This window comes from Panthera tigris, chromosome B4, assembly GCF_018350195.1.
Source record: "Panthera tigris isolate Pti1 chromosome B4, P.tigris_Pti1_mat1.1, whole genome shotgun sequence".
Classification (NCBI taxonomy): domain Eukaryota; kingdom Metazoa; phylum Chordata; class Mammalia; order Carnivora; family Felidae; genus Panthera; species Panthera tigris.
The window spans coordinates 58,128,767-58,154,996 of NC_056666.1; the positions used below are offsets into that span (position 1 = coordinate 58,128,767).

The 26,230-nt window shown below is 35.8% G+C and overlaps 1 protein-coding gene across 18 annotated transcripts in view; it reads right to left on the minus strand.

Moving 5' to 3' along the window:
* Positions 1-26,230, minus strand: part of LMNTD1 (lamin tail domain containing 1) — a 452,554-nt gene that overhangs the window by 20,281 nt on the left and 406,043 nt on the right. For 15 of the 18 annotated variants that reach the window (XM_042991973.1, XM_042991974.1, XM_042991972.1 and 12 more), the window contains 5 exons: positions 16,330-16,516; positions 15,670-15,789; positions 13,768-13,982; positions 13,022-13,193; positions 4,223-4,385 (listed from right to left, as the gene is read on the minus strand). In XM_042991973.1, coding sequence (XP_042847907.1) covers positions 4,296-4,385; positions 13,022-13,193; positions 13,768-13,982; positions 15,670-15,789; positions 16,330-16,516 — 784 coding nt within the window. In that variant the 3' untranslated portion in view covers positions 4,223-4,295. The remainder of the gene's footprint in view (positions 1-4,222; positions 4,386-13,021; positions 13,194-13,767; positions 13,983-15,669; positions 15,790-16,329; positions 16,517-26,230) is intronic. The other 3 variants (XM_042991984.1, XM_042991983.1, XM_042991985.1) reach the window with 2 other exon arrangements.

Here is a 26,230-nt window from a genome sequence, read left to right on the forward strand (position 1 = left end):
ATAAAATTCCTGGGAATGGAATTGTTAAATTATAAAGTAATGGGATATTTGTATATCCAAATATATATTTTTTTGCCTTATTGCACCCAGACTTCTAGTGTAATGTTGAACAGAAACTGCCATAGAGAGAATTCTTGTCTATCTGGATCTCAAAGAGAAAACTTTCATATCTTCCCCATTAGTTATGGCAATTTGCTTTAGGATTCTTATATATAACATTTATCAGATTGAGAAAATTCTTTCTGGTCCTAATTTTCTAAGGTTCTTTCTTCCTGGGTGGCTATTTAATTTTATCAAATGCTTTTTCTATATCTTTGAGATGGCTATATAATTTTCCTCTTTATTCTGTTAAAATGATAAGGTTATGGGGCACCTGGGTGGCTTATCCGTTGGGCGTCCAACTTCAGCTCAGGTCATGATCTTGTGGTTCGTGGGCTCAAGCCCCACATTGGGCTCTGTGCTGACAGCTCAGAGCCTGAGGTCTGCTTCACATTCTGTGTCTCCCTCTCTCTCTGCCCCTTTTCCACTCTCTCTCTGCCCCTTTTCCACTCATCTGTCTCTCAAAAATAAACATCAAATTTTTTTTTAATCTCTAAAATGTAAGGTGACTTGATTAATTTTCAAAGCTCAAACCAACCCTGCATTTCTGAAATAAACCCACTTTATTTGTGATGTATTATCCCCAAATAATCCATATATCAAAGAAGATATCACATTAGAAATTAGAATATATTTTGACTGAATGATAATGAAACTATGACATATGTCAGACCATAAACATGACATTATTATATAATTCTTTTAGTGTCTATCCTAGATTACAACGTGAATCCTTGATTTACTAAAGACTACTATAAATTATAATTTTTACAATTTACTGGACAAAACATGTAATTTAGAGTACTTTAATTCCATTTACATCCCTCCCAAATTATGTATTATTGCTGTTGTTATAGATTAAATTGTGTCCCCCCAAAATATATGTTGAAGTCCTAACCCCAGGAACCTGTGTATGTGACCTTATTTGGAAATAGGGTCCTTGCAAATGTAGTTAACTAAGATGAAGTCATACTAGATTAGGGGGGACCGTAACCCAATAACTGGTGCCCTCATAAGAAGAGAGAAATATGGACACAGATACTTAGGAGAGAAGGCCATTAAAAAGCCATCTACAAGCCATCTACAAGCCAAGGACCACCAAGGATTGCCAACTAAGAAGAGGGAAGGAAAGATAATCCTCCAGAGCCTTTATGAACACTGTGATTTCAGACTTCTGGTCTCTAGAATTGTGAGAGAATATATTTCTGTTGTTTTAAGCCTCTAAGTTTGTGGTACTTTGTTACAGTAGCCCTAGAAAACTAATACAGTTGTCATGTATTTAAATTCTATATACATTTTAACCCCTACAAGACAATTTGCATTGTTTTGTATAGTGCATATTCATTTATGTTTATCCATCTTTGACTCTTTCCATTTTTCTTCATTTTGTCCTTCATCTCTGTACAACCTTGCTTTCTTCTTGAAGTACTTCTATCAGTATTTCCTGACCTTGGATTTGCTGTCGATGAATTCTCTTAGTTTTGTTTACCTGAAAATGCCTTTATTTTACCTTCACTTTCTGAAGTATACTTTTGCTAGGTATAGAACTCTAGGTTAGTAGTTATTTTAGTATATAACACATTGACAATATCATTCCATCATCTTCTAACTTCTGTTATTTGCTTTTCTGAAGTTTTATTATAATATACATTGGTGTTCCCTTTGGATTTGTGCTGCTTGGGATTTATTTTTCATAATTCTGTGACTTGGTGTCTTTCATCAATTTTTGACAATTTTTTTCATTATTTATTTATATATTACTTCTGCCCCAATCTTTCACTTCTTTTCCTGTGGAACTCAAATTACAACTTTATTAGACCTACTTTTTCCTAATCTCTTTTTATAATCTGGTTTGTTTTTCTTTCCTTTCATTTCTTCCCCCAATTCTTTCCTTTCTAGTTTTTGGAATATTTTCTACAACACAACATTTTCAGCATTGCTTCTAAAATTTTCTTTAAAACATATATCTAAATCTATGAGATGCTTGCTTAAAAACTTTCAGTGTCTCCATTTCTGTCTGTCCTTCAGAAAACATGTATTAAACAACTATTATGGGTCATGCACTAAGCTTAGTGCAGGGGACAAGAAGGTAAGCAGTGTAAAAGTTATTTCTATCCTTTTAGAGTTTATAGTCCAGCGATAAAGAGAATTTATAGTAGAGTGCTATAAGGGCTTTGTATGATAGGGGAAGTATAGGATGCTAAGAGAATACATATAAGGAACATAAAACTAATTTGGTGGAGGCCAGAAGATGGGCTTTTTGGAGGTAATTACATATAAGTGGAAATGTTGAGAATGGAGAATATTTATCCAGGTGAAGAGAGGAGTGACAGAACTTGTGAAGCCCTAGGGGTAGTTATGGTATGCTGGAGGAACTGAAGGAACTTCAAGCTGGCTGAGGCACAGAGTGCAAGATGAATGTTGAGATAGGCTGGGTCAGGCTACAAGATACTTATGTAATTTCATGAGTTTGAACTTCATCATGAGGATGTTGGGAGAGAAAATGAAAATATTTAAGCAGGAAAAGTGAAGAGGTTATTTAAGATAAATAAACAAGATTCTGTGGTTAATTATAGGTGGGAGTTGAGAAAAAAAGGAATAGAGAAAGATTCTCAGGTCCTGGGGTTCTGAATGGCATTTGCTGAGATAAGAGGAAAAAGTGGATTGACAAACTTTAAGGGAGAGATGATGATGAGATAAATTTTGTAAATGTTGGGAATGAGACACTCATGGGGCATCCAGGAGATTATAGGTAATTGGCCTCATGAATCGAGTTCAGAATAGAGGGCTGGGCTGAAGGTATAAATTTTTCCTACTCCATATCATTTCTGATATAGTTTTCAAAGTTCTTTCAAAAATAGGTCTACCTATATGAGCCACCTGCTTATAAACCATCAGTGTCTCCTCCTAGCTATCTGATACAGTCCGAACTCTTTCACATAATGGTGTGCAAAGACTTTTATAGTCCCCACCAAACTTTCCAGACTAACATCTCAACATATATTTCAGTTGGATGCAATTTCTCACTGTTCTCTAGACACATAGAATTTATTTTTATCTCCATATGATTTTAAAATATGCTATTTCTTTTATTCAGAATGCTTTGCCCACTTTCTTTTAAACTTGAATAGCTTCTATACCTCTTTCAATATCATAGTTCAAATACTATCTCCTTTGAGTTGCCTTTTCAATTGCTTTCATGTCACTTTATAAACGTTTCTAAAACAATGTTTTTTGAACAGAGATCCTGTCCCATTTATTGGTAATGAAGTAAATTTAGAGGGTCATGACAGGTACTTAAAAATGAAATAGAATACAGTAGGAAATACAAACAACTCAGAAAATTAAGTACTGCCTTTTGAAACTTTTGTGTCAGTTACACATGTACATGTGTATATGTATACTGAGTAATGATGTAAACCATATTTCTTACTGTGGTTTATGGTCAAAAATATTTGTAAGTCACTACCTTACTATGTTTGTTGCTTTACTATTTGTTTTTCTTCCCAGAAAGAGAGTGCCTTATTTTTGTGTCTGTGGTGCTTAGCACTATGATTTATTATAGGCACTCAGCCATTTTTGAGTAAATTGTTTATGGTATGGGCTTTACCCAGATGTCAATATTCTCTCCCTCTTTCTTTTGTTCAGTGTCCCTTCAATTCTTCTATTAAGGTAAAGAAATAGTTTAATTTTGTTGATGACATGTCTTTAATACATATTCTTTGTAGAAGGAATGATGTAGTCTAGGTTTGGAAGACATATTAGTAGCAACAGATAAGTTTTCTGAGCTTCCACAGTTCATAGTAGAAAAATTTCAGAATTTCAAGTTAGATTTGAGGTGAACAACAACACAATACAAGCACCACCACCAACACCAACACCCAAGTTCATGTATATTGCTTCAGGGAGAGGTGGAGGAGACAAGGACCACAGAAGGAACTACAGGGGGATTCTGCTTTATAAGTAATACTTATTTATTTTAAAACAGAAAATAGCTGATGCAGATATGACAACATATTAATATTTTCACTTTAAGTAGGAAGAGGACTGTGTTGCAACTTTATATATTTTATAGTATTAAAAAAATTTCAAAGAGGGGAAATTTTCTAGCTCTATCACTTACTTTTTTAGCTGTGAAATGGGAATATTAATGGGACTTATAATGAGATGAAAATTTATTATTTCAGTATCTGTCATCAGATTTCTCTTATGATAGGGTAGGATATCTTGACAGCCTTTTGACAGAAGTTGTGGTGATCTCTGAAGGTATGGGAGGAACTGTGCTTCTAAAAGAGAAGATGAGAGTGATTATGGAAAGAGATTTGAAGTGAAGGGCCAGTGGATGCCCCCACACCCCTTGTAAGACAGGTGAAAGGACTTTTAAGGAGATTCTATTCACAATTTGTGGCTTTTTTTTCCTGGTAGGGGGCTTTGATGAAACCCTCTCTCATAACTCCATAGTTATCAGGAATACTTTCCTCATACAAGTGTGTGTGTGTGTGTGTGTGTGTGTGTGTGTGTGTGTGTGTATGTGTGTGTTTTACTTTGTTGTGAACATTCAGTGGGAGAGAATGAGTTTCATATCTTATTTAATCATTTAATAATCTGTTAATCCACTACGTTAACTGGACCTTCTGTGCATCTGGATTTCCATCCAGTTTCCATGCAGAACACTCCCCTATGTTTCTGCTAATTCCTATGGGAATAAATTCTCAGCAGACCAAATGATAAGTGGTAACTTTTGGCAAAGATCCTGCTATTGCTTTAGAAACACTATTATCAAGAATAGAAAAAAGCCAAAGATGGTCATGCTTACTGGAACTCTTCCATAATATACCAGAGAACCTAGTCAATTTAATAACATAAGAAAATAGTATGGGACTTCTGCAGAAGATAGCAGAGTAGGAGTATCCTAAGTTCACCATGTCCCATGGATACACCTAGATAACACTCACATGAGTGCAAATAACCAAGAAAACCACCTGAAGACTGGCAGAACAGACTCTCCACAGCTCAATGTAAAGAAGAGGCCATATCAAAGAGGGTAGGAAGGATGGAGACATGGTTGGGAGCCAAATGGAACCCTGGGAGGGAGGGATACCACCAGCATAGAGACAGGGAGAGAACCAGACGCCATACCAGGCACCTCAGGCACAGGGAACCCACATGGGGAGCCAAACGTTTGGCTTTGAAAAACACAGGTGCCTAACAATCAGTGGAATTTTAAAAATCAGTGACTCAGCTCTGGGAGAGCTGGGAGGATGGAGTCTCTGCTCTTTTAGGGACAGCACAGCAAACAGCCCTGCTAAGACATAGTATAGAAGCAGCAGTTTGAAAAATGCCTGAAATATAGAAGAAGATTTCATTTACTAATCTCAGAGTATGTGCTAGAGACGTAGGGATCTTTGGGAGACTACTCCAAGAACAAAAGACCTGGTGGGTGCCATTTCCCTCCCCTGTCCCCCAGCCTAGATATACAGACACCTGTGGGAACCAGTGCAGTGCCAACACACTCCACCTAGATTACTAAAAGTATACCTCACTCCTGGGCTCTTCTATGGACCTTCCCCTGCACCCAGCCTCTGGAGGAGTTCTCCAAAGTGGCTAATGGTCCCCTACCACAGCAGAGGTAACCCTACTAATATTGCATGCCAGGTCCCTGTGAGCTTCTGCAGATCTGCCCCCTTCAACCTGGTGAACCTTGGCAGTTTTCCCAGGTGGCTGTAGGGCCCCTCCCACAGCAGACCAGGATGGTCTTTGCAGGCACCACAGTCTACTCCCACATTTTCCTATAGACTATCTCCTCTAATATACCCTTGGCTGGAGCCCATCCAAACTGGTGCCACAAGCCTGGCAGTGTACAAAGAGCCCCAGCAGGGGCCAGGACCACTGCAAAGTAACTCCTGGGACAGGGGAAGATAATGATAGAAACCAGTCCAACTGAAGCCCACAGTTGTCTGGTAGTCTGGGGGCAAATATCAGGACTGACTACAGGTTCTGACTACCAGCAAAAGCTTCTTAGTGGGCAACACAAAAGAAAGCTTTGCAGTTCAGTGCTACTGAAGTGCTGGCATACAACTGGTCTGACTCAACTCAAGCTCAAGGGTGGCCCCAGACTGGCCCACTAACAATACAGAGACCAAACACTGACCACAAACAGCAGAGAGTCATTGCAAATAACTGGAATGAAGGCAAATGTGAGTCAGCCACAATAGTAGGGCACACACAACCTAGCAGGCACTCCTGAAGTGCCAGGTTCTGGTAACAGGGAACACTGCACTGCAGGTCTTCAAAGGACATCTTCTTCATAAGGCCACTACTTTCAAGAGCAGGAGGCATACCTGATCTTCTTAACATATAGAAACATACACAGAGAGTTAGACAAACTGAGGGGACAGAGGAATAGGTCCCAAATGAAAGAACAGGACAAAATCAGAGCATGGGAGCTAAATAAAACAGAGATAAGTAATATGCCTGCTAGATAATTAAAGTAATGGTCACAAAGATACTCACTAGACTGAAGAAAAGAGTAGAAAACATCAGTAAGACCCTCAACAAAGAAAGAGAAAACAAAAAAGAACCAATCAGAGATGAAAAACTCAATAACCAAAGTTAAAATTACACTAGATGGAATAAGCAATAGACTAGAGGAAGCTGAAGAATGAATCAGTGACCTAGGAAACAGAATAATGGAAAGCAATCAAGCGGAACAGGAGAGAAAACTAATAATAAAAAATGAAAATAGACATAGGGAACTCAGTGACACCATCAAAAGTAATATTTGCATTATAGGGATCCAAAAAAAAAGAAAATGAATGCAGAAAATTTGAAAAATAATAGCTGAAAACTTCTTGAATTTGGGGAAAAAAACAAATCCAGATTCAGGAGGAACAGAGAGCCCCCAATAAAATCAAACCAAGAAGGTCCACACCAAGACATATAGTAATTAAAATGACAAAAAGTAGTGAGACAGAGAGAATATTAAAAGCCCAAAAAGAAAAGAAAACAGTTACATACAAGCCCTTAAGGCTAACAGTGGACTTTTCAGCAGAGACCTTGCAGGCTAGAAAGGAGTGGCATGATAGGTTCAAAGTGCTGAATGAAAAAAACCCACAGCCAAGAATATTCTATCCAGGAAGGCTATCATCTTAACATAACAGAAAAATACTTAAAGAGTTTCCCGTACAAACAACAGTTAAAGGAATACATGACCACTAAACCAGGCCAACGAGAAATGTTAAAGGGGACGTTTGAGTGGAAAGGAAAGACCGTAAGTAGGAGTAAGAAAAGTAGAAAGCACAAAAGCAGTAAAATTAAGTGTATCTATAAAAATCAGGTAAGATATTAACAAAATAAAAGGATGTAAAATATAATACCATATGTCTAAAATGTGGGAGAAGGAGGAGTAAAGAATGGGTTGAGACTTTAGTGACTGTCACCTTAATACAGACTGCTATATATGCATAAGATGGTATATATAAGCCTAATAGTGATAACAAATCAAAAATCATTCATAGATATGCAAAAAATAAGGAGAAAGGGATCCAAGCATATCACTAAAAAAGCCAGCAGGGGCACCTGGGTGGCTCAGTCAGTTAAGTATCCGATTCTTGTTTTCAGCTCAGATCATGGTCTCATGGTTCATGGGTTCAAGCCCCACAACAGGCTCTGTGCTGAAAGTTTAGGATTCTCTCTCTCCTTCTCTCTCTGCCCCTCCACAACTCATGTGTGCTCTCTCTCTCTCTCAAAATAAATACATAAACTTTAAAAAAAGCCAGTAAACTGTGAAAGAAGAGAGCAAGAGAAGAAAGTAACAGAGAACTACAAAACAACCATAAAACAAGTAACATAATGGCAATAAATACACATACCTATCACTAATTATTTTGAATGTAAATGGACTAAATGTTCCAGTCAAAAGACATAGGGTGATGGAATGGATAAAAAAGCAATACCCATCTATATGCTGCTTATAAGAGACTCATTTCAGACTTAAAGACACATGCAGATTAAAAGTGAAGAGATTGAGGGGCACGTGCGTGGCTCAGTTGGTTAAGCATCCAACTTTGGCTCAGGTCATGATCTCACAGTTCGTGGGTTTGAGCCCCACATCGGTCTTTGTGCTGGTGGTTCAGAGCTGGAAGCCTGCCTCTGATTCTGTGTCTCCCTCTCTCTCTGCCCCTCCCCTGCTTGTGCTCTATCTCTGTCTCTCAAAAATAAATAAACGTTAAAAAATGTTTTTTAAGTGAAGGGATTGAAAAGCATTTATCATGCAAATGGAGGTGAAAAGAAAGCTGGGGTAGCAATACACATCAGACAAAATAACCTTTAAAACAAACGCTACAACAGAAGACAAAGAAAGACACTATATAATCATAAAGGGAACAATTTAACAAGAAGACATAATAATTGTAAATATTTATGCACCCAGCATGAGAGCAGCCAAACACATAAAGCAGCTAATAACATACGCATAAAGAAAGTAATTAATAGTAATATAATAATATTAGGGGACTTTAACATCTTACTTATCTGATAAAGGGTTAGTATCCAAAATATATAAAGAACTTATAAAACTCAACATCCCCAAACCAAATAATCCAGTTAAAAATTGGCAGAAGACATGAATAGACATTTTTCCAAAAGAGACACACAGGTGGCTAGCAGACACATGAAAAGATGCTTAACATTATTCATCATCAGGGAAATAAAAATCAAAACTCCAATAAGACTTCACCTCACACCTGTCAGAATGGCTAAAATTAACAACACAGGAAACAAAGCTGTGGTGAGGATGTGGAGAAAGGGGAATCCTCTTTCACTGTTGGTAGGAATGCAAACTGGTACAGTCACTCTGAAGAACAGTATGGAGGTTCCTCACAAAGTTAAAAATAGAACTACCCTATGATCCAGCAATTGTACTATTAAGTATTTACCAAAATATTGATTCGAAGGGACACAAGCACCCCAATGTTTACAGCAGCTTTATCAACAATAGCTAAATTATGGAAAGAGCCCCAGTGTCCATCAACTGATGAATGGATAAAGAAGACGTGCCCCCCCACCACACACACAGGAATATTAGCCATAAAAATAATAAAATCTTGCCTTTTGAAACGTGGTGGATGGAGCTACAGTGTATTATGCTAAGTGAAATAGTCTGAGAAAGACAAATACCATATGATTTCATTCTTATGTGGAATTTAAGAAACAAAACAGATGAACATAGGGGAAAATAAAGAGATGCAAACTGGAAAACAGACTCAACTTTAGAGAACAAATGAGGGGAAATGGGTGGGGGAATGGGTTAAATGGGTGATGGTTATTAAGGAGGGCACTTGGAATGAGCACTGGGTTTTGTAAGTAAGTGATGAATCACTAAATTCTACACCCAAAACTAATCTTACACTGAATGTGAACTATTTGGAATTTAAATAAAAACTTGAAAAAAATAACCTATACAATTGAATACCAAAGAAACAACCCAACTGAAAAATGTAGAGAGGACATGAATATACATTTCTCCAAAGAAGATATACAGGTAGCCAACAGACACATGAAAAGATACTCAACATCACTAATTATCAGGGAAATGCAAATCAAAACCACAATGAAATATCACCTCACACCTGTCAGAATGGCTAAAATAAAAAAAAGACAAGAAATAACAAGCATTGGTGAGGATGTGGAGAAAAAGGAACCCTTGTGCACTGTTGGAAGGAATGCAAATTGGTGCAGCCACTGTGAAAAATAGTATAGAATTTCCTCAAAAAATTGAAAATAGAATTACCATATGATCACCATAGTGAAAATACTACTGGATATTTACCCAAAGAGAACAAAAACACTAATTCAAAAAGATATGCGCCCTTATGTTTATTGTAGCATTATTTACAGTAGCCAAGATTTAGAAGCAACCCAAGGGTCCATGTATAGGTGAATGAATAAAGAAGAAATGGTATATATATACAATGGAATATGAATCAGCCTTAAAAATGAATAAAATCTGACCATTTGGAGCAACAACATGGATGGATCTATAGGGTATAATGCTAAGTGAAATAAGTCAGTCAGTGAAAGACAAATACCATATTATTTCACTCAGATGTGGAATTTAAGAAACAAAATATGTGAACAAGGAATAAAAGAGACAAAAAGATTCTTTTAAAAGAAGATTTAGATCTTTTTAGATGTTTTAGATCTAAATTCTTATAGATCTTTTAAAATATTCTTTTTAAAAAAATTATTAGAATGCCAGTGTAGTTAACATACAGTGTTAATTTCAGTTCAATATATTACTCAGTGCTCATCAAGGTAAGAGTATTCTTAACCCCCTTCACCTATTTCACCCATATCCCTGCCCACCTTTCCTCTGGTAACCATCTGTTTGTTTTCTATAGTTAAGAGTCTATGTTTTGGTTTGCCTGTTTTTTCTTCTTGTCCATTTGTTTTGTTCCTTTTTCTCCACATCTTCAAAACACTTGTTTCTTGAGTTTTTAAGTTTAGTCCTTCTGCCAAGTGTGAGGTGATATCTCATTGTGGTTTTGATTGCATAACCCTGATGATGGATGATATGGAGTATTTTTTCACGTTGGCCATCTGTATGTATGTCTTCTTTGGAGTAACGTCTGTTCATGAACATACTCTTAAATATACAGAACAAACTGGTGGTCGCCAGAGAGGAGGTGGGTGGGGGGATGGATGAAATATGTGAAGGGGATTATGAGTACAGTAATCGTGATGGGCACTGAGTGATGCACAGAGATTTAAATAATAATATTGTACACTTGAAATACAATAAAATTTATGTTAATTATAGTTGAATAAAAAGATTAAAGAAAGAAAATTTGAAGGCAAATTTCTTTGAGAAACAAGTTGTCTAGAATGGGTAAAATAGTGTCTACTATCATTATTTGGAGAAAAACATAATTCGTGTTCTTCTTATGAATCTCAAATCTAAGTTGTAATGCACTAAAAGTGTGTGTCTGTGTGTATTATACATAAAAATTACATGTATAAATTATTGCTAAAGAGCTCTTTAAATTTCCAAATCTCTTACTTGATGGATGAAGAAAGTCAAGCACAAAGATGTAGGGTATTAATTTTATGAAATTGAATATATTCAGGAATTTACATAATTTTTATCATTCCACTTCTAAAAGTTACTATTTTGGGGGTACTACTTCCAATTATGTGTTAGTATACTCACACAGTGGTTTTCATACTATGGTATAGAATTCTATGATTCCAGAAAGGTACCTCAAAGATCACAGGGAAGGAGAGAAGAAGCCAGGGAAGATGGGAGGGAAGAAGGGTATAGTGGGCAGTGGGAATTGCTACCTTTTCTTCAATTTGGACAGGTTTCCTTGTAACATTTTATATATTGAGTCTGCCCAATATTTCATTTAAAAAAGCATCCCTCTACTAATTAAAAGTTTGCAAATCATTATAGCTTGAGCAGCATATAGCACCTGTATGAAGCTGACTTTCACAGCTTAGGATCAGGAATTGCATTCTAATTAGATTCTTGTAAACATTTGGGGGCACCTGATGAACTTCATGGACTCTTTCTCCAGAAACCATCATATAGGCACACATTTGTGTACCAGATGTAGCAGTTCAGGGACTTCCCAAAATGCATTCACAGATCCTGGGTTGATAACCCAACTTAAGAGGACTGAAATAAGAAACTTCTTGTTGAAAAAGAGTAAGAATTTGGTATTGATATTAGAATGCGTTTGGAAAAGATGTTTATAGCAGCACTTTCAACAATAGCCAAATTATGGAAAGAGCCTAAATGTTCATCAACTGACGAATGGATAAAGAAGATGTGGTTTATATATACAATGGAATACTACTTGGCAATGAGAAAGAATGAAATCTGGCCATTTGTAGCAACGTGGATGGAACTGGAGAGTATTATGCTATGTGAAATAAGTCAGGTAGAGAAAGACAGATACCACATGTTTTCACTCATATGTGGATCCTGAGAAACTTAATAGAAGACCAGCGGGGAGGGGAGGGGGGAAAAAGTTACAGAGAGGGAAGGAGGCAAACTATAAGAGACTCTTAAATACTGAGAACAAACTGAGGGTTGATGGAGGGTAGGGGAGAGGGTAAAGTGGGTGATGGGCATTGAGGAGGGCACCTGTTGGGATGAGCACTGGGTGTTGTATGGAAACCAATTTGACAATAAATTATATTTAATATAAAAAAAAGATAAATTTTTCTTTAAGCATAGCATAACTTTGTAAGGCTAGTTTTTCTTGCCTGATGAAAAACAAAATGTACTTTTGACCAAACTTCAAGTATCCTATGTACTCTTTCTGGCCACATTATTCTTTTATATATTGAGTCTGCCCAATATTTCATTTAAAAAAGCATCCCTCTACTAATTAAAAGTTTGCAAATCATTATAGCAAATCATTATTCAATAGATATTGAGAACAGTAGAAGACACTGTGCTAAAGCAAATGTAAGTGAATGATTCATGATACTTGCTTTAGGAGCCATCTACACTTAAAGAAATGAATATTTATTTATTTATTTATTTATTTATTTATTTATTTATGTTTAAGTTGGTTTATTTTGAGAGAGAAACAGAGAGAGTGAGTGGGGAATGGGCAGAGAGAGAGTGAGCGAGAGAGAATCCCAACCAGGCTCCATGCTGTCACTGTGGAGCCCTATGTAGGTCTCAAACCCACAAACCATGAGATCATGACCTGATCTAAAACCTAGAGTCAGATGCTCAGCTGAGTGAGCCATCCAAATGCCCCAAATAGTTTTTAGTACTTAGTGAATTTTATCACTTAACCCCTTTCACCAGGTCTCCTTCCCTCCTTCTCTCTCTTCCTTCCTCCTCTCTCTTCCTCCTCCCACCCACATCTCTTAACTCTCCAGTGGAATAAGTACTTTGCCTTACCTGGGCTGGATCAGACCCAGAGGACTGAGGCCTAGGCTGTCTATCTAAGCTGCTTCCAGCCATGCTGGTATTGTGAGGTTCAATCAGAGGACAGTAGGGATGTGCAGGGACATTGGGACTGTGGCACCAAGGACTGCTATTAGGAAAAAGGGTTGGTGGGTTTTCTTTTTCTCTGTAAAAAAAAAAAAAAATTAAGTCCAAAGTGAACCAAAAAGGGATCATCATAGTTCATTATCAATGAACCTCAATTAAAGTGAAAGCATGTTTCAAGACCATGTTTTAAGACCATGTGGGCAGTGCTTTTATCACATCAGAAGTATTTGCCCACACATGTGTAACAAATTCTTCACGTTAAGCCAGAAGGCAACTTTTGATCCAAGATGAAATTCCTAGATGATTCACTATTCCCTCCACCGAAGCACTGCTAAAGACATGGTGATAACTTCATCTCTTCACCTCTCCACAGCCTTGCCTCTAACAGCATTGCCACTAAGAAGTGAAATGGCCGGAGGGGTCTCGATATTGCCCAGTGGAAGTCACCAGCCTTTACTGTCCCATGACTATAACCCTGCTTTCTCTGTGTTTTTCACAAAACACAAATAGTATTATGGTTTTTATCATTCTATTTGAAATAGGATTTTTTTTGTCATTATTGATTTACCTATTCATCATGTCTCTACTTGTCACCCAGTCATTCCTACTTGTTCAGCTAAAATTTTTTTTTTAAAAATCCAAACAACTTTTACCTTTTAAGAAAAACTCTAACTTGTTCCATCTGATTTTTTGAGGTATCCTTATTAGACTTGTCTTGTTTTTCTTTAGTTGTAGATATAGCTGTTGGCCAATGAAATATGTGTCTTCGAGACGTCGGACTTACTATTGAGCATCTGTCAAATTCAATGTCAGTCTCTAATTTCTCCCACACTTGTTTCCAGTGAATAGGAGTGTACCAGGCGACAGCCTAACAAAAATGATTCATTAATGTCAACTACCGATGGAGTTGGATAGATTTTTTTTAAATGTCATAGGCTTATTGCAGTAAAATTTCAAAGTCAAACAATTTGATGCCACTCACTTACTATGGGTGAATTAATAAAACACACAGTGAGGATGTAATAAGGCATCCTGGCCTTAGTTCCCAATTCTAAAAATTACAAACTGCATAACCTCAGACAGATTAGTTGCTTATTATCTTGGACTGTGTCCTCATATGTGAAATGGGGAGGATGGTGGTAGGGAATTGTTATATGAGGGTGTTGTGAGGTTCAGTTAAGCTACTAAATTTCATTAACTATAAAGAACTGTGCAAAAAGCAGTTGTAAGTAGTTGTGTAGTTCAAATCAGAGTAAAAGGAGCAGTGTAAGTACAAAGACTAATTTCATTTCAGGGAAGGACAATTTACTCAAATAGGCATTCCAGGAGCTCAGAGATCTGGTCTCTCTCGTTCAACACTCAGTGTCTGGGAACAGTGTGCACACAAAGTAGAAACCCCAAATGTGTTTGCAGAACAAATAAATGGGTGGATAAATGTGATGAAAAATCTGAAACAGAAATGCCTTAATCATAATCTGCCAATGATTTTTTACAAGGCTGAGTAAATAACTTAGATTATATCACCTATTTTTCCCATCAATGAGAATCATTAGCAGTATTACAAAATTCAGTTTTAGCCCGCTGAAAGATCTAAAGGTAAGTGAGTAAATGCTTCAAAATTACAGCTAATGAGTGGTCTCCCTATCTAACAACTGCTGTTATTACAGAAAGACATTAAATGGCTCTTAATAAATTAGCAAGTCTACTCAAAAGAGAGAGTACAATCTAAGAATGAGGTATAATGTAGCAAGAAAGACAATCAAAGAGATAGATTCCAATTAACATATTATCTGGATTAGTAGTTATATGACATAGTAAGTTAGACTGGGGGTAAGAAAAAAAAAGATTTTTCAAGAAAAATTGAAATAATGTTTTTGCAAAAAGATTAATTTTTTTGTTGTAAACAAAGATAGCTTTCAACTTTATTAGTGTGTTTTTGGGCATATACTTACGCTACTATTATGCTAAGGAAAAGGTAGAGTGAAAATATAAAATTGTCAAATACTGGGAATAAGTTACCTAAAATTATTACTAATACACTTAATTTATGGTGAAGTTGATTTAAAGTATAGTTGTTACAAATTAGACTATAGATTCTTTCATTAGAATATTAATATCTTAAGAGCAGATATCATATCCTACTCTATGTTATATTCTCAGCACTTATTACAGCCATTGGAATGGACAATAATCTCAACAAATAACTGAGAAATGAATAAGTGAATAGAAAAGGTCTCTATGTAGTACTTTCCTTTCTTATTCCACTCTTTGGCCTAAATATCATAAATAAAATCCATCCCTGATTCTAAAATTTGAAGTAACTTCTTATAAATATGGGCTATGAAAATTATTTTTGCCAACTTGTAAGTAGCTCTTTGGCATTTTGGTCCTGGGAAGAGGATGCTGTTGATTTGCCTGACATGTTATTGCAGTTGGTGATGGTTCTATCTGAGCTCTTAAGGATGGAAAATAGTTGAGTCAGCTAAGAGGAGAAGGGGAACCTAAGGAGAGGTATGCATTCTTTTAAAAGCTATTGTTGAGAATCAGACACTGACTTCACCATTAGGTTTGCACAGAATTGTTGTACAATCTGGGCTTGTTTTAAACATTTTTTGTTCTCTCCAAAGAAAATCTGATGGTGGCTGATGCTTTGCTTCAGATGCAGCTGCCCATACCTATAAGAAAAATGGTTTGTTAATGACAAATGCCATTGCAGCTTCACATAGTTTTGTATATGTCAGGGGGTCATTGAAATGTGTCATTTTGAACAATGAGGTTTTAAAATATGACTGTATAATATATAATATCAGCTGTGTAAACCAAGCTACTGTACATGACTTAAAGCACAAAAAAGAAAGGAAACCTTCCAACATCAACTAATTACCTGTTCTCTAAGCAAATAATCTCTTTGCTTTTAAGGATTATGTTTGCTTAGTTTTGGGAACCTAAGTATTTAATTTTAATAGTGAAATCATAAAAACAAAAGGTATTGTACACCAAATTGAGGAAAGCAATGGAAATTGAATTACGGGTGCTAATTTACATCCAGGGATGGACAAAGTGGCACAAATAACCAACAACAACGAGAAACCACATTTTACGTAGAGATCAAATGATGAAGAAATAACTGGTGCTGAGCCAGTCTGGCTGGGTAGATGAGTTTTTCCTGTACAATTCTAGTTCAGAGCATCACAGCATTTATATCTGGCACTCACTGTTACTGTGCGATTGGCCTGCATTATGATATTTGGAAGGAAGCGGTACAAAGAGACTGTTTGTCCATTCACATTTTGCTGGAGAATATGGCCTCCAATCTCCAGTTCTTTGTCAAGGGAAGAGTTAATGAGCTTCACAAATAAACCCTTGACATTTACTTCAGCTATTTTAATATCTCCAAGAGCACTGAAAAAATAAAACACAAAGATTATAAGGCGACTTTAAAGAAACGTGTCTTTAGCTCATTTTAAGGACTGAATAATATGCTTTGAAAGTACAACTTTCAAATAGCTGTATAGTCTATTGGACACAGTCTATGTAGAAATAGTGTATTTTATAACTTAAGACAAATGGCTTGATCTCTTGGTTCTGCTTGTTTATGCAACAAAATTCTTTCACATAAAGTAATTAAAGAAAAGTTAGAAAGCACTTTAGGTGTCAAGGTATAAATGCCATAGGAAGATGTGTTTATCATTATTTACATTCCTTCTGTTCATCATAAAAGCACTGAGACATGAAACTACCATCTAAATGAAGAGGAAAGTTAAACCATTCAGATTATTTCGGATAAAGTTACTGTGAAGATGAATAGCAACTACATGCTTAAAAAGAATGATTGAAACTTAAAATATTATACAAATATAAAATGGTAATTTTTCCCTGCAACGTGTTGAAAGCCTAGTGTGTGCCAGGGACCAGGCTAAACATTTGTATGTTAGCATTTCTTAGAGTGTGGGTCACACGAAATCCCATTTTTGGGTTATCGCCATCATTTTAAAAGTGAAATGCCAGCAATAATAACCAATAATTATTACGTGCTGGGTACTTTGTAAAGATTGTATCTATAACTGCAATTTCATATCCACAATTCCAAAATCCAAAAAATCCTAAAAAACCCCAAAACTTAAAAAAAATACATTTGATACTGTGATGAGCACTGGGTATTGTATGTAAGTGATGAATCACTACATTCTATACCTGAAACTAATACTGCACTGTATGTCCATTAGTTGGAATTTAAATAAAAACTTGACAAAAAATATACATTTGAGGAAAAATCTGACCTGAATTCTTTTGGTGGCAAAATCTGACCTGAAACTCTTGGGAGGTTATTAAGAGCCTTCATTTGTGGTTTGTGTGAATATTAATTATGTTTGGCTGTGGAAAGATTAATGTTTGATTTTGGATACTTTTCTAAGCCCTGATGGGGTGTTATGTAATATGTGTTCTGGTCATCATATTACTTTCCTCAAATCCCCCAAATTCTGAATTTTGAAACACATTAAGTCCCCAGATATTTTGGGAAAGGCGTTGTGAACTTTCAGATATTCATTTAATCCTCACAATAAGGCTACCCATTTCTTACTGAAGGTCATGGTAAACAATTTGAGGAACACTAATATTTCATGTAATTCTTCCAACAAGTACCAGTGAGACAAGTACTATTTAGTCCCATTTTACAGACAAGGACATTTTACAGACATGTTTAGAGAGAGATTGCCGTGTCCAAGAGTACCCAATAAATGTTAGCATTAGCTCTTCTGTCTCACTCAACTAATGCATTCTCAAAGAGGTTTGATGCAAACATTCAAATTGTTTAAAGTCTATATAGCCTGGTGGTTGAGGCTCTCATCACCTTTGTATGATATTATAATAGTGTCCTAACTGGTTTCTCCAGTATTGTACCCTCCTAACTAGTCTCCATTTTGCTTCCAGAGCAATCTTTGTTCAAGGATAAACCCTTCAGTATCTTACCATATACTTCCAGACAAAACACCAGCTTCATAGCATGGAAACGAGGCTGTACATAATTTCTTTTTTCCCCCTACCGCCTAGCTTTGCTTAAACTGTAACCATGAAGTCTTAAAATTTACCACAAGACTTGTGATAATTCATGCCATTGCATGCTTTACTCACTGTCTTTACAAGTGTTGGTAGTCACTCTTCTTATTCCCCACATCCCTACTAACACTTGAAATTTTCAAATTTCTTAATATTTTCAATATCATGGGTACAAAATTTGTTTTCCCTGATTATAGAGAAGTTGAGTAAGCTATTTATTGGCCACACAGTTTTGTTCTGTGAATTCCCTGTTAATATTATTTTTTCCACTTCTATAAGGTTGTTTTACATTTTTATAATTGAGCTAATAGTATTTCTAAAATAGCATTTAAATATATACACATATTTTTGGAAGAAGAACTGTGCAGTAATAAAAGTATTATTCATGTAATTTTAAGTTCCTATATTGGTGATAATTTGTTATGGTAGCAATAGAAAACTAACATACACTTCTTATAAATTTTTAAATTGTGTGCTAGAAATGTTGCCAAAGTCTTCTGTTTTTCTAATGATAAACCACTACCAATCTTTTGTTTAAGTGTCTTTTTTTTTCTCTAAGATTTTCCTTATGTCTTCTGTTTTAGAAGTTTTTCTACAATGTAATCAGAGATTTGGGTTTTTATTTTTCTGCCTTTTATCTTTCTGGGAGTTGGCAGTGCTTCTTGCATCTGTGGCTTGATGTCTTTCATTAGGTTGGGAAACTTCTATGTTGGATTTTGACCAATACTGTTTTGTCTTAATCTGTGTTTCCTCCCCTTAAGGGACTTCAGTTACAAGTAGTTCAATTTTGTTTTAAATCTTTCTCTATTTATAATTGTGTGCTAGTGTCTGTTCTTCTAAAATCTTTGCAATTCAGCCTGGGTATTTTCTTCTGAGAATGCTTTAGTGCAATAATTCTCTCTTGTGTTGCATCAAATATATTGTTAAACCCAACTATTTCTGAAATAGTAATTTCTCTTATTGGAATTTTTACTTCCAGAATTTCTTTTTGATAATTTCATAAGAGAATAAACTAATAAAATATTTATTTTGTCATTTAATTCCTTGAATATTTAGTCATTGTTATTTTAAAATCCCTGTCAGATAACCATAATATCTTTACTACCTAGGCCTGTTTTTTTCTAAGTTTTTTTTAATGTTTATTTTTATTTTTGACAGAGGGAGAGAGACAGAGCATGAGGGGGGGCAGGGCAGAGAGAGAGGGAGACACAGAATCTGAAGCAGGCTCCAGGCTCTGAGCTGTCAGCACAGAGCCTGACATGGGGCTTGAACTCATAGACCATGAGATCATGACCTGAGCTAAAGTTGGACGCTCAACCACTGAGCCACCCAGGCGCCCCTACCTAGGCCTGTTTTTAATGTCCATTTTTAACCTTAGTTTTTGGTCAACTTTTGTCATTTTGTATGCCTTGTAAATTCTTACTATTGGGTGACCCTTTGAGGTTCCACCTGAAAGCCTGGGTTGTTTATCAATGGTCCTCCTTCTTGACAGGCCCTGAATCTCAATATTTATTCACCTAGTCTTATGAGACTGCCAATATATGATTAACTTCTCAGCTTCTTAGCTGCTGGTTTCAAATTAGCAACTGTTTTGAGGAGAAAATGGCTTAAAATGTCAGACTATCACTCTGAGTTTCCTCTCCTAGAAGAGGAATTGTGAGAACAGAGAATGTAAACATCCATGAAATCTCAATATGCACTACCAAACTGCTTTAAAAATAGCAGTCTAATTTCATACTTCCATTGCATTATATGAGAATGGCTGTTTTGCAGAGGTTTACTTTTGAGTAATTTACATACCTGTTTTTTCTTTTGCATTACCATTATGGTTCTTACTAAATTGTTGATATAACATTTTACTCTTCTTTGCCTAGAATTCCTCTATGTCATCCTCATCCTACTGTCACTGAATTCTCTGTGAGATACTTTAATTTCTTGACAAGATGCCTTTTTGTTTTTCAGACTTGTTTTTTTTGCATGGGAGATGAGCACTATTTTGAGTTTTGCTTTTAAACAGATAAGAACCTAGAATAGTTCCGTTATCCTTTTGTTATCATACACATAATGGAATATGCACAGTTGCTTTTCAAAAACCTTCCATTATTTACGTGAACTGTTTATTCATTGATCTTAAATTTTTATTTTATGCACATAAATAGAATAAATTAGCTTGTCTGAAGGAAAAAAACAACTTCACCCCTGTCAGGGCTAATCACTTCATTTCCCTGCCTTTTGATATTTGGCCAAAAGCTATAGGAAAATACTTCACACAGTACATAGAAATTCACAGAGGCAGGGCTGTTAAACTGCTATCACACAGCCATTACTAGTTATCTTTTTCTTTTTACAATAAGCCTTCCCACTTTTCTTTAGTAGAAAAGTGACTTCAGACCTCTGCTTATAAGTCATGATATGCTGAGAGTGTAAAATGTACCAATCATTCTTTCAGGAGTCTTGGCATGGGACTGATTAGTAAAGAGATTGAAGAGACATATGGCTATGTAACTTTTTAAAAAACAAACACTTTCCATTATTTAAGCCCTGATTTATCTAGTTCTTAGGTTCTTTTTGATAGCTTCATGCTACTTATCTACATTAAGGTTTCTACAACTCTAAAGTTTGCTAAAATTACCTTAGAGTGTCAGTTCTTCCAATAGACACCTACCTAACAATTCTCTGTACAGATTGGCACCTATGTTTATAGCTGTGGGAGGTCTGATGAAGGGGTACAGTATTTATGACCTCATAAGGTTTTTAAAAAATTTTTTAAATGTTTATTTATTTTAGAGAGAGAGCACAAGCAGGGGAGGGGCAGAGAGAGAGAGAGAGAGAGGGAGACACAGAACGGAAGCAGGCTCCAGACTCTGAGCTGTCAGCACATAGCCCAATGGTGGCTCAAACCCACAAACCATGAGATCATGACCTGAGCCGAAGTTGGCTGCTAAACCAACTGAGCCACCCAGGCGCCCCAAGACCTATAAGTTTTTAGAAGACAAACTTAGGAAGACTCAGGGAGTTTGATTCAGCTCATTGCTATTACAAGAGAAAAGCCCTCAGATTTGTAACATTATAAGCCATTTTGGACAAAAACTATTCATGTAGTTATTATCTTGGTGAGGTCCATCTTGGCCCACAGCTTCCTACCATCCTGATTCTAGATTTACAGAATGAACAACTGCCTAGGGAAGTGTAGAGAATGAGAATGAGTGGGAAGGTAGCCTTCTTAATGTAGTTTGGTCACTCCTGAGGCATCTAGAACTGACCTGGAAGTTAATATATGGTCTTAGAGGTAGGAAGAAAGATCACGCATAGCTAGTGAAAATTCTAATAATTTCTTCATTTTGTTTCTTGTTTGTCTACTATTTTTTCCTCCTGCTGGAATATATTAAACATCCTTAGAGATAATGAGTGATAGCAGGAAATAAACAGCATATTTTACTGAAAACAATCAAATTGAGAAGAGGCTTCTGTTTCTAGCTGAGTTTCAGTAACAGTAACTGTATTTGACTTCTCACCTGAAACAACTAAGAATCTAGAAGAAATTATATGAACTTATGTTTTCCAAGATATTGGACACTGTTCACTGAAGAATAGTGATCCACGAGAGACGGAAAATAATGAGGTGAGCTTTAAAACTTTTCTAGATTACTGTCTTCAGAGAGTTTCTAGGCTGTGTCATGGAGATGTGGAGCCAGGTACTGCCTGGTGGATTCTCTCACTTGAGAAGATGGAGCTGAGAGCCTGGAGAGACTAAGGTGGCAAGAGGTGACAAGCAGAGTACCGGAGAGGAGACTGGTGCATAAAGAGAAAATTCTGGAAAAATTTCAGAAGATTCTCTTTAAGTATTCAGCAGAGGTTTGATTAGCACATGCATTTGAGTAAAACCTCCAAGACTGGATAACAATACCACTTGAAAGCATTAGGGAAAATGGCACTCAGACCTCCTCCAGGATCAGGAAAAGTGTCTGTTCCCATAAGCCAGACTGAAAACCCTCACAGTTCATGGGGTATTGGGTGGAACGCCAAGAAGAGTCTTGCCTCAATAGTGAAGATTAATTAATCATAGACTAGACATTGCTCTGCTGCCACCTAACAAATTTTAAAAGCAAGTCCCAAAAGGCTCAAAGTATTTCCAAGTAACTTAATTTCATTCCAGAACAAAGTTCAAGAATATTTATAGAAAGACAAAAATATTCCAGCATTCAAATAAAGTAAAACTGACAATTTCTGGAATCTAGTAAAAATTACCAGGCCTGTAAATAAATTGGAGAATACAATCCAAAATAAGGAGAAAAATCAACAAATCAAAACTTATGCAGAATAGGCAAATATGTCAGAAATACCAGAAAAGGAAAAGTTCTTGTAACTATATTCTGTATATACAAAAAAACTAGAGGAAAGATTGAATGGTGATAGAGACATAGCTGAAGTAAAAATACACTAGATTGGATTAACAAGATTAACCACTGCAGATTAAAACATTAGTGAATTTGAAGACATAGCAATAGATGTTATTCAAAACAACACACACACACACACACACACACACACAAAGGCTAAAAAAGAACAGAGCATCAGTGAACAGTGGGATAACTTCACGTGGCCTAGTAGACATGTAATTGGAGTCCCTAGAGGAGAAGAGACAGAGGACAGAAAAATATTTTATGGAATAATTGCTTACAATTTTCTACACTTTTAAAACTGTGAGTCTATAAATCTACAATCCAAAGAAAACTTAACAACATCCACGGATAGAATTACTGAAGAAAGTTACATCAAGGCACATCCTAATCAAATCTCCCAAAATCAGCAAGAGAAAAAAAGATTAATCACATACAAGGAAACCACCATAACACTATAAGTAGATATCTCAAAAGAAACTGTGTAGGCCAGGAGAAAGTGGGATCGTATATTCAAAGTACTGAAAGAAAAAATTGCCAAACAGATATACTTTACACTTTGCAAAGCTATCCTTTAAAAGTGAAAGGGAGAGAGAGCCTTTCCAAGATAAACAAAAATGAAGGGAATTTGTCACCATTAAACCCTTATAATAAATGATTAAGGGAATTCTTTTTTTTTTTTTTTTTTCAACGTTTTTAATTTATTTTTGGGACAGAGAGAGACAGAGCATGAACGGGGGAGGGGCAGAGAGAGAGGGAGACACAGAATCGGAAACAGGCTGCAGGCTCCTAGCCATCAGCCCAGAGCCTGATGCAGGGCTCGAACTCACGGACCGCGAGATCGTGACCTGGCTGAAGTCGGACGCTTAACGGACTGCGCCACCCAGGCGCCCCAAGGGAATTCTTTAATTTAATTTTTAATTGAAAAAATACACTGAACAGCAACATGAAAGTATAGGGAAGTATAAATCTCGATGGTAAAGATATACATGTATGTATTCATATTCCATATATATATATTCAAATACAAAATAATATGACACTAGTGGTGGTATACAAATTACTCATAACCAAATATAAAAGAATAAAAGTATTAAGAGTACCTATAACCATGAAAATTTGGTGAAGGATTCACATTATTAAAAAAGTCAACTCTGACTTCAAGAACACAAACTATGTGTGTGAGGTAAAAGTGTAGATATTTGTATTTAATTGAACTTACATAATTATCAAATTTTAAAAAAGACAGTTAAAACTATAAGAAGATTTATACAAGTATTTTGATAACCACAAAAAAATCCATGCCAGATATACAAAAGAGAAAAAAATTAAATAAAATCATAATAGTAAATTATCAAATAACAAGACAGTAAGAGAGGAAGACAAGAACAAAAGAGCTGCAAAAACAAAACCATTAAAATGGTAATAGTAAGGTTTTTTAAAATTTATTTATTTATTTATTTATTTATTTATTTATTCATTGAGAGAGAGAGAGAGAGAGAGAAAGAGAGAGCGAGAGCATGAGCTTGAGCAGGGGAGGGTGAGAGACAGGGGAGAGACAAGGGGAGGGAGAGATTCCCCAAAACAGGCTCTGCATTGTCAATGTGGCCAGTGTGGGGCTTGAATTCACAAACTGTGGGATCATGACCTAAGCCAAAATCAAGAATCAGATGCTCAACAGACTGAGCCACTTAAAAGCCCAGGAAATAGTAAGTTTTTATCTCTTGATAATAATTTTAAATGTAAAATGCAATTTCTATCAAGATCCCAATGACTTTTTCATAGAAGTTGAAAAACAATCTCAAAATTCATATAGAGCTACAAAAGACCTCAAATAGACAAAACAATCTTGAGCAAGAAGAACAAAGCTAGAGATATCACATTTCCTGACCTCAAATTATATTATAAAATGAACGTAATTAAACAGTATGGTATTGGTATAGAAACAGACGTGTAGGCCAATGGAACAGAATAGAAAGCCCCCAAACAAACCAATACATAAAAATTAAGATCAATTGATCTTCTACAAGAGTGCCCAAACCACACAATGGAGAAAGAATTGTTTCTTCAATGAGTGATGGAAGACTGGATATCTACAGGTAAAAGAATGAAATTGGATGCTTATGTTATAGCATATACAAAAGTCAACTCAAAATGGAATAAAGACTTAAATATAAGATTTGAAACCATAAAACTCATAGAAAAAAAGAGGGAAAAATCGTCTTGATATTAGTCTTCTCAATATTACACCAAAAGCACAGGCAACAAAAACAAATGTTTACAAGTGTGATTACATCAAACTAAAATGCTTCTGCATAGTAAAGGAAATACTTGACAAAATGAAAAGACAACTCATAGAATGAGCAAAAATATTTGCAAACCATATATTTGATAAGGGTTAATAGCCAAAATATATAAGAAATTCATACATCTCAAGAGCAAAAAAGCCAATAATCTGATATTAAAATGGGCATAAGACCTCAATAGAAAGACAGGAGACTGAACATCATCAACTAAATTTGACCTGATCAATATTTATAAAATACTCTACTCAACAACATCAGAATATAAATTATTTGTAAGTGTGCCCAGAACATTTACCAGGATAACCAATATCCTGGCTATAAAACAAGTCTCAACACCTTTGAAAGGACTCACATCATAGAAAGTATGTTCTTTGACCATTATAGAATTTAATTAGAAATTGATAACAAAGACATATTTGGAAAATCACTAGAACTGGCAAATTTGTAAAATATTTGGGAACTCGACAATATACTTCTTATTCCACAAAGATCAAAGAAGAAATTAAATGAAACTTAGAAAGTATTTTGAAATAAATGAAAATATAACTTATCAAATTTGTGGGATGCCACAAAAGGGAAATTTACTAAATGCTTATATTAGAAAAGGTATCAAATTAATGATCTCAGATTCCACCTTGAGAAACTAGAAAAAGAAGGAAATGAAACCTAAAGAAAGCAGAAGACAGTAAATACATATCAGAAAGGAAATCAATGAAACAGAAAACAAAAAACACAGAAAACCAATGAAACCAAACACTTTTTTTTTTTAATTTTTTTTAATGTCTTATTTATTTTTGACAGAGAGAGAGAGAGAGAGAGAGCGAGAGCATGAGCGGGGGAGGGGCAGAGAGAGAGGGAGACACAGAATCTGAAACAGGCTCTAGGCTCTGAGCTGTCAGCACAGAGCCCGACGCGGGGCTCGAACTCACAGACCGCGAGATCATGACCTGAGCTGAAGTCAGATGCTCAACCGACTGAGCCACCCAGGCGCCCCAACACTGGTTCTTTAAGAAGTTTAATAAAGCTGATAACTCTCAGACAAGATTGATCAGGAAAAAGGAAGGAGACACACCTGACCAGTATCAGCAACAAGAAATGTTACATCACTACAGATTCTATAGATACTAATGTGATAATACGGAAATATCTTGAACAAGTTTATGAATATAAATCTGGCAACTTAGATGAAATGGACAAATTGCTTGAAAGACACAAACTATTCATGTTCTCTCAAGAAGATACAGATAACTGGAATATCCTGATATCTATTTTAAAGAAATAGAATTTGTAGGTAAAAACCTTCCCACAGAGAAACTTCAGGCCCAGAATGCTTTGCTGATGAAGTCTATAAA